Source organism: Halyomorpha halys, unplaced genomic scaffold (assembly GCF_000696795.3).
Source record: "Halyomorpha halys isolate HHAL.00 unplaced genomic scaffold, Hhal_1.1 Scaffold130.1, whole genome shotgun sequence".
In the NCBI taxonomy this organism is placed as follows: domain Eukaryota; kingdom Metazoa; phylum Arthropoda; class Insecta; order Hemiptera; family Pentatomidae; genus Halyomorpha; species Halyomorpha halys.
The window spans coordinates 21,779-35,525 of record NW_027107593.1 but is presented as its reverse complement, the minus strand read 5'-3'; the positions used below and the strand labels follow the sequence as shown (position 1 = coordinate 35,525).

Below are 13,747 nucleotides of genomic sequence, written 5' to 3'. Positions count from 1 at the left end.
AATTTATACAATAATTTAAAAACTTATTGCAGGCTATTCCACCCAGTTCATCATTTTCAGCCCAATTTATCCTATTTTATCACTCTCCACATTCATATCAAAACCTTTAATTACTAATCAATTTAATACTATTATACTTTGTTATCACAATATTATCATATTGTTAAATTGATTCCTAATTAAAAGTTTTAATATTAATGTGGAATTATATAAATGAAAAAATAGGGTAATTTTAACTGAAATTGATGACCTGGGCAGAATAGCTTACAATAAGCTTTTAAATTATTGACGTGAGTGTAAATTTGTATTATTGTAAGATTGTCCTTGAGGATGGTCGAATCGTTGGACTTTTAAAGAAATAAAGAGTGTTTTAGTGACTTACATTGGATACAAGTTATTTTATTTAAGCAATAATAACCAGTTTCAAGAAAGTGAAAAGATTATATTAAAAAAAATAATAATAATAATGAAAAAATTCAAATATCAAAGCTACAAAACCAAACATTTAGGAAAATAAAATATGAAATAGGTGTCGATGACCAATAAATTTGATACCCTAAATCCCAAATGAACAGCAACAAACTAAAGGCCTATGTGAAAATTTGGTATTGGAATGTTATTGTGATACAGTATGTTTATTTAAGCATTTTGCATAGATAAAAAACTGTTAAAGGTACTGTAATTTATCTTATATTATGGAAATTCCATGTCCTTTGTTCATCCCAAATGAGCTTTTCCAACTACTATATGCTATGTTAGTACAAACATATGGTTCAAGAAATCCATAACTTACCTGTTCATGATTATTCATGCTTTTTCTTCTTTAAAATGTAAATAAAATAAGAAGAAGAAGAATGGACTATAAATTAAGAATTGAAATAACAACATCCAGAATCATAAAACTTTTTCTTCAAAAAACAAGTTAGGGATAAACTATTGAGGATGGAAAAAGGTATTTTAAAAAAAGTTTGTTTTTTATTACAAAAAAGAAAGAAAAACCTATGTGCTTCATTTATAATAGTCACTTCTGTAGTTCCTAGCCACATTTATCTTTAACACAATAATATATTTTATCAATTTCAGCTACCATTCTTCGGGCAATATGCGTCGCATCCTCTTTATAAGGTATCAAAGCACTATCTACTATTAATCCAAAATTCAACTTTCCAGCATAGCTCAGCATTGAAACCCCAACACCTGTAAATTTTAAATAATAAATAGACTCTTAGTGAGAAATAGAAACTTTGATGAGAAATAGAAAAATATTGATAGTAATAATATTTATTTTTAAACAATGAACTTAATAGCACAAGGGTCGGGGAGAAAAAAAGTTAGTTATTTCACTCCAATTTTTCATTACATTAAAGGAAACTATGTATAATTACTAATCAAAATCGATGAGTCTGCCAAGTATAGATATGGGGAATAAAAGATGGCCGCTGTTTCAAATGTTAAAAAAAAGTTACTTTTTCAATCAGAGCTCTATATCTTAAAAAGTAACAACAATAGAAAACCTAAGAGAACACCATTTAAAGTAGAGTAAATTTGCTAAAATATGAGCCCTAATAGAGCTATTTAAGCTCAATAGTTTTCGAGATATAGCTTTTTCAAAAAACAACATTTCATAAAAAAAATGCACTGAAAAATCAGTAGTTAGTGAATTCATTTTGAGAATTCTAAATCTCAGGAACCATGAGATGTGCAGATATCTGCCAGCATTCAAATTAAAGTTAGTTAATGCACTATAAAGTAGTTCATTATGTTTATCTTCGTAGTAATATTTTTTATGATCTTTAACAAAATAAATTCACAAAAATCTCTACTTGTTCGAATAAAATTTTTGATTTTTGAAAAAGTATATTTCAGGAACCAAAAATTGTACATATGTCTGCTCAAAATAAAGGCAATTTAACTTACTATAAAGTAGTTTATGTCCCGTATATTCTTAATGGTAGTAATTTTTCTGATATTGGCATATGAATATAATTTTTTCATATGAAATTTTGTCCAAACTACTATAAATCTATTTAATTGAGCAAATATAAACACTAGTACCCCTTTGAAGATAAATGTCATAAACTACTTTATAGAATATTAAACTAGCTTTAATTTGAGTGTTAATAGACATATGTACGTCGAATAATTATGGAGATATAGATTTCTCAAAATAAATTCACTGACTATAGATTTTTCAGTACATTTTTTATGAAATGTTGCTTTTTAAGAAGCTATATCTTGAAAACTATTGAACGAAAATAGCTCTATTACTGCTAATATTTTAGCAAATTTATCCAACTTTAAATGATGTTCTTTTCGGTTTACTAATGTTGTTGGTAGTTTTAAAGATATTGAGCTCCAAATGAAAAAGTATTTTTTTTTTTAAACATTTAAATAGCCACCATTTTTTATTTCCCCTTCCTATACTTGGGAAACTCATAGTTTTCATTAAAATAATCAGTGAAATAACTGCCTTTTTTCTGCTCTAGGGCTCTTGTACTGTAATCAACATCAAATTTTCAAAAAAATAAGTGCACATTCAAAATATTTTTCTCACCTGTCGTGTCTCTGTTAGGCAGCAAAAACACCAAGTCATGGATAATGTTGCCATCAATTTTTGTCAAAGAGTTCGGTCCTGGAATGTTACTCATGGCGAGCGTGGCCTGTCTACTCTCCATTGCACTTTTCAGGAGAACAATGGGAATGTAAGTGCAGATAACCTTCAGGAGCCAATAATTAACAAGGTAGTCAGGATGCGTTTTCAGTCGATCTGCAGAACGCCGGACTGCTTGAAACTTATCAGGGTCAGCAATTGGTAGTTTGATCATACCAACAGTGAATCTATTAGTCGGTGCATTTGAAGTATTAAACTCATCTTCAAAAGGCATCCTTGCAGGAATTACAACAGTAAGTTCACTAGGTGGTTTTCCATACATAGAGTAATATTCTTCAAATACATTCGAAATGGCCAACAAAATCACATCTGTGAAGTAACAATTTAATCTGTTCTTTATGAATTTTACTTTTGTTAAAGTGCCATTACCAAAAGCCCATCCTACATGCTTTTTACCGACCAGTTCAGCTCCATGTAATAAATTTTTGTCCACCCCATAACAAGCCTGTACTAGCAGAACATATGGAGCCAAAAGAACTACTGAAATTTTCTGCAACATAGTGGTAACTCCATAAACACAATGTTTGTTCAGTTTGTTTAATTCATCTCCATGAAAAATCGAACTCTTCCTTCTTCTTCTAGTATAAGGCACTTGTAACAAGTCTTTTGCTGGTCCTGTGCTCTGTTTTATTGTATTCATTTGTTTTTCCTGAATTGCTTCCAGCCTGTTACTTAAACAATTATCAGTAAAACTATTGAGAAATAGACTGACCAAAGCCATCCCATCACCAACAGCATGATGGATTCTGAACAGAACAGGGTACAAGCGTCTGCCATCTCTTGTCAGAGGGTGTTTAGCCACTAAGACTTCCCAGAGAGACATGTTGTTGTGAGGTAGAGGATTGTTACAATTTTTAGATAAATAATCTGTAACAGAATCATCTGTTACTATGTCTAAATCCATCCATCGAATGTGGTCATCTATGCATACTTCTTCCATCTCTTCCCAGTAAAAGTAGCCAAACATGGAAAGTTTCCTCAGACATTTTAACTTGAAAAGTCGCACTTCAGACAGTAAACGGTCTTGAAATATTTTCTTCAGTGAACATCTGAGGTCTGTAAAACCTAAAACAAATAATTTATTCTTATTTTGTTTGTAGCAGATAATCATTAATAAAATAATATTAAAAATCAAAATAAACCAATTGCCCTAACTTAAAATAAAATTTTTTCATTGTATAGCCTGAAGACTATGCAATGGTTGATCGCATGTTTGACATAGACTACAGATCTTTGTATTGCCATAAATAATAAGTCTGATGTATAATTCCCAACCATAAGGGTGGAATTTCAATTTTGTGTTTTTTCTGAATAACACAAATTTTCTTTATAAAAATAGCCATATCTTCAAAGCTATTGGTTCTACAGCAGAATTAAAACAACCGTTATAAAACTTATTAAATTTGCTTTAAGAATACTTGTTACACAATATCCTAAACTGATTCTTAGTATGGATACAATGATCATCGTATTAAAAAAAATAGGAATTTTTTATCTTATGGAAATGAATTTTCTATCCTGAGCTCTGCAAATTGCACTAAAACTTCTCCTTTTAGTATGCTTGCCAACAGTATACGCACTTTTAGATTACCTTTTAATTTGTAATGTAATATAAAATATAATGTAAAAAAAAGTGAATAAAGAAAGGAAGGAGAGAGTGTGCTGTCAACAATTAAAGTACAACTGAACAAATTTAATTTGGTTTTCGAAAACATTCAATTTTTTTTTTCAGAAAAAACAGACCATGATGATATGCATTATGTAATGGCAATGCTGGAGAGAGAATACCAGCAACGTTTCCCTAACAGAGAGGTTCTGGGTCACACATTAAGCATATATATTTAAGTAAATAATATACATAATTATTATTGAAAAAAAATTGCCATACCACTAGATTTTAGCTCAACAAAAGCAAGTATATTAATCACAGCCTTAGAGCTATCCACCTCTAAGCTCCAATATGCATCTGCGCCATCCATCAGCCCTTGATAATTGGAGTACATTGTGTAAAGGGTTGCCCGGGCTACTAAACGGTAAATACTGCATAATAATAGCATTGCAAGCACGATAGGTGACAAAATAATCCCCATGATACTGCAAAGCAAGGCCAGAGGTAATTTGGAAGCCTGTAACAGAATTTCTTTAATGACGATGAGATCATGAAAATTAATAAAAACTTGGATTCAAAATATGCAATCAATAATAATTTTATCGATTATTTTAGTAATTTATTTATAATATAAAGCTAAAATAGTCCAAGAAATAGTTTTTATTAATTTATTTACTGTGTATGGAAGTATCTTAGCTCAGTGAGTAAGGCACTGTGTTACTCACTCCGTTCCTGTGTTTGATTCCAGTTGATAATCATTTATTGTGTTACTGTAGCCATGAGTGAACACTGTGGGCTCGAGTGCCCTCCTGGAGCATACCCAGCCTCTATAAAGGTGTATCCTTAATTGGGGGAAAACAAGGCAATTAAGCATGATCATAAACAAAGCACCTACTTGCACAACTATTGTTCAAGAAATAATACTTCCCAACAAAGTACTGAACCATAGACCCTGGGTTGTAACGGTGCAGTTGGTTTTATGTACTATGTCTTGTTTATGTTTCTAGACCAATGGTTGTTCAAGAAGGTGATTTGGTTAAGATCAACCAGGTTTTTCCTCTAATTAAGCCACTTTATAGTGGACTAGTGTGCTCCAAGGAGGGCTTCCAAACCAACAAGGTTGGCCTAGCATGCTTTTTGGTTTAACAGAATAAATTATGACCTTTCATAGGTTCTAGCATAACAGGTTTTATTTCTATTTTTTTTTTTTTTAATGTACTGCACATTCAGTCAACCACATGAATGAGTCAAATTATTTCTCTATATAAATGTAAATATCACATAAACTAAGTACCATTGTAAGTTTGTGTTTATTTTTGTTTAATAAAATTTATTAATACGTTAACTATGAAATGATGTTTAGATGAACTTATTTAATCCAGATAAATTAAAATATATAGATGCCTTCATTTATAAGTAGGTATTTCTTTTAATATTCCATAACGTAATTTGATATTGGAGTTTTGTAACTTATAAAATACTATAAAACTAATATTAAAATTTATGAAACTTCTTTTGAATATCAGATAAGTATTAAAGGTAGCAATTATATTTTTTACTGTAGCGTGTTCTTCTCAATTTTCATTTTTAAATGTTATTGAATCTTTAATGCAAAAATTTCATGTTAGGAATAATATAAAATTAAGAAAAATTAATTGTTATTTATGAAATTACACCTACTATATGTATAATAATAGAAGAATAGAATAATTAATAAAAGGAATGTGTTTAACAAAACAAAGTGGTTTTGATAATGAGATCAGGTATACCTAACAGTTTTCTAAGAGAATAATTCTGCTACTATATATTCACCGATGTAGTGTGATGTTTCAGATGCAATATTACAGTTGTTAAAAATAGGCAAACCAGTATAGTTTGTCCGCAATCACCCTGCAAGTCCCGAGATCCCCTCTCAAGATGGCATAGTGAAAGATTCCCATGCATCTCGGGCCAAGTCGGCCTTAATATCAGCTTCTGAAAAATTATATATCAAGTTTATTTTAATGAATCATACATGAAGTTTACATTGAAGAATGTGATTATAAAAGTTATATATCAAGTTTACTTTGATGAGTGTGGATAAACAATAAAAATAAAAATAAAACATACATCATATCTGTTTTGATAGATGTGAAATCAAAAAGTACACATCAGTTTTACTGTGATGAATTTGAATTCACAAATTATGCATTAAGTTTAACTTGAATATGAATTCAAAAATTATGTATCATTTTTCTCATCAAGTTAACTTTCATGAATGAGAAGAAAATAATTATACACCAAGTTTACAGTGATGAATGTTAATACAACAAATCATTCATTAGTGTACACCTGTGCCCTTTTGAACACACATCATTAAACCATTAATGAGACCTATTTTGGGGATTGAAATGTTGACCATTAATAAATAATTGAAAACTATTTTTGGTCCAGGGTGCGGTCAAAACGGAACAAAAAGTAGTTAATAACTATCAGTTTGCTGATGTTTCACCCCACTTTGCAGGGCATCATCTGGGCTAAAAAAGATACAAAATAACTAAAAATATGTTGAAAGAAATTATTATTATTTTTTTTTTTTGCTGCAGCCATCGGCATATCTTACTATTTCATACAAGGTCAATCATCGATATAAGATGTGATTCAAAATATTAAAAATTGGTTTTATCTCACATCCCCAATAATCCTTGAACAAAAGATTGTTCATTTATAAGTGAAAACAAATATTAATTTTTTTAAAAACATGATACAAAAAAATTTGTATCATATATATTTCTACTATTAATTAAATTAGTTTCACAGAATAAAATGATTTATACAATAGATATTGTGTATTTCTAATTCCATTAAAATATATTATGAAAACTTTAATAAGAATTAGATTACACGATATCGAAACTAAAAATTTTCTACTTTCGATTTTCTCCGTGCTTTACACATGTGCAATTTTATTTGAAGAAGGATGTTATTGCCTGCTTAGTTTAATAAAAAAAAAATTAATTTTTTTTAAACCAGTTTGGATTACCGAGAATGCACTGTATATTAAACACGTTTTATATCATTGGTTTTCAGAATACCTCAGAACAATTAATAATAAACCTCGGGAAGATTCTTGAAAACTGTTTTATTGAATGATACTAATGAACGATGTAAAACGGAACACTATATTCTACTAGAGTGTTTGTGTAAAATTACTAGTCTTATTATGATAGTATTAGTAACGAGACTTACATATGACATGTTAGAGCAGCGACTGTTGCTTCTGCTCTGGAACCCTTCTATACAAATCCCATTTAGTCATTAAAGGTTTCTCATCTTGTTTGTTTTATGGGCCATGCTTGAGCTTATGTAACCACGGATCATTTTTAAAGACGTCATCAACAATTTGAAGTTGAAGAATATATCTAATAAAGAGAACTCTTTCGTTTCTTAGAGACTTGAATGTCTTCTTGGCATTACAGGGATTCTAAACCCATTCGTAGCTATTAAGATGGCTCGGTTCAATGTAGTATTTATTCCAGAACGAAGATATTTTAATTAATGATCAAAACATTATTTAAATGACGTGCCACAATCTAGGTTAATACGTAATAGTTAAAATATAAAGAAAAAAGTTATGAAATTTTTCATTTGAGAATAAAATAGAGGAGTTGTGTTTGAAAGTGCCTCTACAAGTTTGCCGAACAATGGCAAATTCATGCTTAGGTAAGTGTGTGGAATAGTTTTTTGGATTGGCTGGTACAAGTTGGCCAGTATTTGCAGCCATCAATACTATTAATTTTATTGTTGCAGATTCACTACACAAAAATAAAAAATATAACAAAGCACGTTTGTAATGATTATCGACATTCATTTTCTATGAGTATTAATATGCAACTTATGTTCACGAAAATTTATGACAAACTGACTAATACACTAATCAAGGGACAACAAGTTTCGAGATGATTGAAATCTTATCGGCCTAGTAGTGAGTCTTAGCTAATCCTAAGTATGTGATTAATGCACATGAAGTTATGGACTGACCTTTTAATATTGACCTTAATTTCTACTGATGCTCTTCCAGAATCTCAATTGGGCCTCCGGCAGGACAGAGGCTGCTTGGAATATATTTTCGTCTTAAGCACCCTCTCAAAAATCAACTTATTGAAACATGCACGTACTTCTTACTATGTATTTGTAGATTTTCGAAGAGAATTCAATTCAGTCTCACATTCTAAACTCTGGAGCAAACTTTACTCAATGGGAATAAGTGACAAATTCATTACAATCCTTAAATATTTATATAATAATGCAACCATGCAGGTAAAATATACAAACCATTTGAGTGACGCAATAGAAATTACTGAGGGTGTTCTCCAGGAAGATATATTTAGCCCCTTATTATTCTCCTTATTTATCGCGGATATAGACACATTTTTTCAAAGAAATGGGGCGCATGGAATGAGAATATCACCATACGAAGATATGATGACCCTTATTTACGCAGACGATTTGGTATTAATTAGAGATTCAGTAACCGATGTCCAATCAAAACTAAATATTTCAAATAAATACTGCAATTTAAATTCCTTGATATAAAAAAAACAAAATTGTTAAAAACCTATAGGGGTAGGACTAAAACAGGCAAAAGGGTATACTTCGAGGGGATTACTACTGTTGAAGAAGTACCAGAATATAAATACCTTGGTATAGCTTTTAGTTCATGAGGACTCTTAAGCCATGCGATGAAGCAAATAATACCGAAAAAGCAACTCAAGCATCGGGGTAGTACCTGCGCGAAGGTAAAAATAATCTTATGGGATGCAAGGCAGAAGCTTTACGAGTCGGTTATGTTGAGTTGTATCCTAAAATAATTCGTCAGGTGTTGGTTTTTGGGCATCAATGAGCGCTTGTGTTGCATTCACACGTTTGTTTATAGTTCACTTTGTTTTATAACTGCCAACTTGATTGTAATTTAATGGATTTAAAAATAAATGAAGGATGTTCATATGTTATTAAACCACAAGATTGTGCAAAAAGGGTTAGTTTCTAGTATATAACTTAGGTTATTTATTTATGTAAATGGTACTTACGTATTAACGCCACCGCAGCAAAAATTCTACTTATGCGCCAATAAACAGCCATCTTGTTTGCACACAGAAATCTTCTTGTTAGTACTCGCACGAAGTTATCTTTGGTTTCCTTGTTGTTTGCTGATTTTTGACCCCATTTTTTAGTGCCACGAAAATGCGTATTTGGGATTTACCAAAAACAGAACAAGATGTAATTTTATTTCTTTAGGAGCGAAATATTTTACCTAAAACACGTACATATAGTAATTCCCATGGCATACAACATTTTGGTAAATGTAATTTAAGACACCTGGTTTGAGTTGAGCATAATTCCATTTTGTTCAGCTTTAAGATTCATATACTGCTGGTGCGAGGAGATTTCAGTTAAATTTTGGGAAAAGCAGCTTAATTTATCGGATAAAACTGTTATTGAATGGAATAATTACATGCGTGAATTATGTATCTTGGATATGGAAAATAAATTAAACAAGAAGATTGGTGGAGCAAATTGCATTGTGGAAATTGATGAAAGTTTGTTTAATAAACGTAAAAATAATTGTGATGAGTTCATATGGTGACAGCATCAGGTGAGAGAAAATAGAGACTGTTTTGAATCTATATTAAATTCCACATCGGCCCATTTTCCACCGAACTCTGATTGACTACTTTACAAAGATAAAATGTTTTGATTTTACATAAAAATTTTTATTCTACAATGTGTTGCAAAAACTTCAGGTGTGGATTGGTGAATTAGCAGAATTTTTGCTGGGGTGGCGTTAATACCTGAGTACCGATAAAATAGTGTAAGATATTTCAGTTTACTTGGTGATCATTGTTGTATTGTTTACTTGAGATTTTGATAGTGCGTAATCTTGTCATCTTCTATTATGCTTTTCGCCCTCTCATCCTTCCTCCATCCCTCCACCTGAGTGTGATGAACTATTCACTCTTGGTGAATTATTGATTTCAGACAAAAAAAAAAGATGTGGGTCTAGGGACAGTTCCCTTTTATCTGTTTTAGAGGCCACGATGGCTACCAAAGTCAACTTCTTTGGTATAGTTACAAAATATAGTTACCAATACTAGGGTAGAATCATGAATTTCTATTCAGATGTAAGGGGGGATCTTCCTCAACCATTGTGTTATGATTGTTCAAAGAATTTCACCAACCTATAGATTTAATAATTTACTCTTTAACTGTTTAAGATTGTATATTTTACAATTCTATCGATTCGGTGTAAATTCATTGTTTCAAATCTTGCTAATTAACTTAGGCATTTTTGATTTTACGAGCGAAAGTAGTTTGCAAAATCTTTGTAACCTATATCGGTGGTTCCTATCGCCATGCCACCAATTTTATTCAATAAAAAAAATTCGCGGCACACTTGTGGAGCTAAAAAAATATAAAAATTTCACTAAAATTATCCTTACATTACAGCAAAATTCATTTACTTAGCACAGTTTTCTTATTTTCCTACATAATAAACTGCTCTAAGGATAAGTTTAACGACATTTTTATATTTGTTTGCCTCAACTATGATGCCACGAATTTTTTTTATTTAAAAAAAAAAAGGGCGCAATGTAAATGTAAATTTTCTATTTTCAATTTATTATTAGAAGTTACATTTTAATTTAATATCATTTATTTCATTTTATTATTTTTACATTATTTATTGATTTTTTGCTTTCCACTTAAACCAATAGTAATAGTTAAGCGCAAGTTAAATAAGCGAATAAATAAGCGAAAAGGCGCAAATGTCAATTGTGCTTCAGTTATATGAATATAATATAATAAGAAAAAATAATAATAACCAATATAATTTTTTTTGTCTCACCCAACTTTTTTATTTAGGTTGTGGGATCTGCTGTATGTAGGGTAGCACTGTGTCGCTTTCTCACCGCCTGCGTTGTCACGAGTGGGAAGGGACCTCTCTACTAGTGACCACGGATTGCCCTTTTTTATTTATGTTATGATCTCCTGTTGTGAGATTGTGTCACGTCATACATTGTCCGACCTACTCGCTATAATTGTCTGTTTGAAAAGTAAGATAAGTAAGGCTACCATAGAGGGCGGGAGTGGTGGGTTTCACACCGTTTTTCAATTTCAGGCGCTTTTTAAATATTGTTCGTTACCTCTTTTTAAGCAAATGTTTTAAAAGTGATTTAACCAATATAATAAGAAAAAATCTTTCCAAATAACTGTTTGAAAAAAATATATTTCGGCGGGAGAAGAGAACTAATGCCCTCCAAACAGCTAGAAGGAGAGGGAAAAGTCAAGTATAAAAGAAAAGTATTCAATTAACAACACTGTATTACTAAAGTTATACAATATAACAAGGACTCATTTCACAATTATCCTACAACAATTAATTGCATTTCTTGCAGTATATCCCACTGCTTGATGAACTTCAACTCTTGAATTGTATCAGAACAAGCAAGAAGGTCAAAGTATTTGAAAGGAGCTGTAAATAAAATGGAATATTAAAATATAATAAATTATATTAAGTATGTAATTATCTATGTTTAATTTTTTAACGAAGTTAACAATGCGACTTGAAAAGCTTAGTAGAGTGCGAATAAAAAAAGAAGTGATTTACATGGTGTTTCACAAAGTTTCAAGACTAAGAACTAAAAATTGATAAAACATTTTTTGAAAAGTGAACTTAAAGTCTTCGGTTAGGTTATTCATGATCTTTAGTTTAACACGTCAAAGCGTGGTTAATGGATAAATATTTCCTTATTTTAACATGTTAAAACGGTATAACATGGTTGAGAGTCTGTTAATTGGAGAATGACGTCAGGCAACAGACCAACTGAGCTTGTTATCAGTTTGTTTGTTGTGTTAGTTTACTTGCTCGTATTTTGTGTTTTGATTGTGTTACTATTGTTTTGGATGTTTTTATAACTAATAAAGCAATGGATGATAATAATAACAATATTGTAATGACAATCGTTAATTATCTCATCTTGATTCTCTTTCTCACAAGTTAGAAGATCAACAAGACACTCAGTAGTCAAACGTTTACACAACTTACACTTTTCACCCAAGGCATGTAGTAATAAATTACTGTAATGAAAACTTAGAAGTAAACAATAACATGAAGTTTTGGAAGGAAAGGTTACTAAACAAGTTGCTCAAAAAATCCGCTAGGAGCTCTCTGCATTTAACATGACTTTAAATAGGGCTGCTTACAATCCTATACTTATAAAGGTGGATCCACATGTTGGCCGCTCGCCACGGATCGGAAGCTCGTACAAATGCTCGGCAAACAAAGAGCGGGCCATCCACATGTCAGTGCTATTCAGAGAGGCAAGCATGGCGGACGTACTAGTGGTTTCAGCCATTGCACTTGGATTGTATTATTTTTATTACAAAAAAAGAAAATTAAATATAAATAAATAAGATTAAATATAAAACTTATTATAAAAAGTACCAACAAACACCTTTAACCTCCTAACAGCTTTCAGTTGCAACTAGACATAGAACAATGGTGGAGATGCTACACGAGCGCTCTCACGAACCCCTTTGATCTGTGTCCAAAAACCGATTCTCGACGGATCGGCAACGAGCTTAGCTTAGAACTTAGCAACCAAGCCAAGCCACCCATCCACATGCTCGCGTATGTCTGAGTTCGCCATGGCTCGGCCAACATGTAGAGGCCCCTTAACATTTTACATTTAACACAGCCTCATGAATACTCCTTTTGTATGACCCTCAGGTATCATTACCCTTCCAGCGTTTTATCCATTGTACATGGGCTCCCTGGACCGCTGGAATCAGGCCAAATCCCTTCCTTATCTGTTTTTCGGTTATACAAACGGGGCTGGAAGATGGCTACGGATGTTTTGTCACGTTGAACTTGGCCGAAACTTCAAAATAATGTTTTTCTGAGTTAACCGCCAAAGAAGTGATCAACAAAGTGCCCTGCCAGAAAGTCACTGGTCAGTTTTACATTGAAGTGTTCCGCATTAATTTTGTAAATACGGATTTCTAACATTAATATACTCTTAATTGTAATGATCATCTTCTCTTTATTTACTATGATTAGTAACATTTATTAATATTATAGTAATATTATTTTATTTATTTATTTACTGACATTTACATCATTTATTTACATAAAAATACATCAAGTAAATTTGACGTGAGATTATAATCTTTTGATACAGGCGTGTAGAGAAACTAGCCCATTGGTATCACTCTAAAAACATTTTTACATTAGAAGTTCTCAAGGCCATCTTCTTTTAGGCGCCTCGGAGGATTGTCAGAAATGGAAGAGGAAGCGAGACTAGTGGGTTTGGGTGGTTAGGGAGCTTATAATGGAAGTATTGGTATTAGATCGGTTATGTATGAAATATTAGGTCTTAATGTATGATCTAATTTGTGACAAACTAGGGTAATATAATTTATTTTACTTT

At 31.4% G+C, this 13,747-nt stretch overlaps 1 protein-coding gene across 4 annotated transcripts; it reads right to left on the bottom strand.

Moving 5' to 3' along the window:
• Positions 1-887: 887 nt before the first annotated feature.
• On the bottom strand, positions 888-9,454 carry LOC106678239 (O-acyltransferase WSD). Of its 4 annotated transcripts, none has more exons than XM_014416653.2 (5): positions 9,350-9,454; positions 6,093-6,254; positions 4,560-4,797; positions 2,555-3,736; positions 888-1,197 (listed from the first exon to the last, which is right to left on the bottom strand). In XM_014416653.2, the coding sequence occupies exons 2-5, from the start codon at positions 6,222-6,224 to the stop codon at positions 1,037-1,039; spliced, it is 1,713 nt and encodes a 570-aa protein (XP_014272139.1). In that variant the 5' UTR covers positions 6,225-6,254; positions 9,350-9,454; the 3' UTR covers positions 888-1,036. The 4 variants fall into 4 exon arrangements, with proteins under 4 accessions (XP_014272139.1, XP_014272137.1, XP_014272138.1 ...); XM_014416651.2 differs by lacking the exon at positions 9,350-9,454 and adding an exon at positions 7,509-7,726; XM_014416652.2 differs by lacking the exon at positions 9,350-9,454 and adding an exon at positions 7,355-7,484.
• Positions 9,455-13,747: the final 4,293 nt, after the last annotated feature.

Coding starts and splice junctions, on each gene's coding strand:
- LOC106678239 (XM_014416651.2), bottom strand. Junction 4,798..6,092: donor TGAAACATCACACTACATCG/GTGAATATATAG, acceptor ATTCTGTTACAG/GCTTCCAAATTACCTCTGGC. Junction 3,737..4,559: donor TGTTGAGCTAAAATCTAGTG/GTATGGCAATTT, acceptor TATTTGTTTTAG/GTTTTACAGACCTCAGATGT.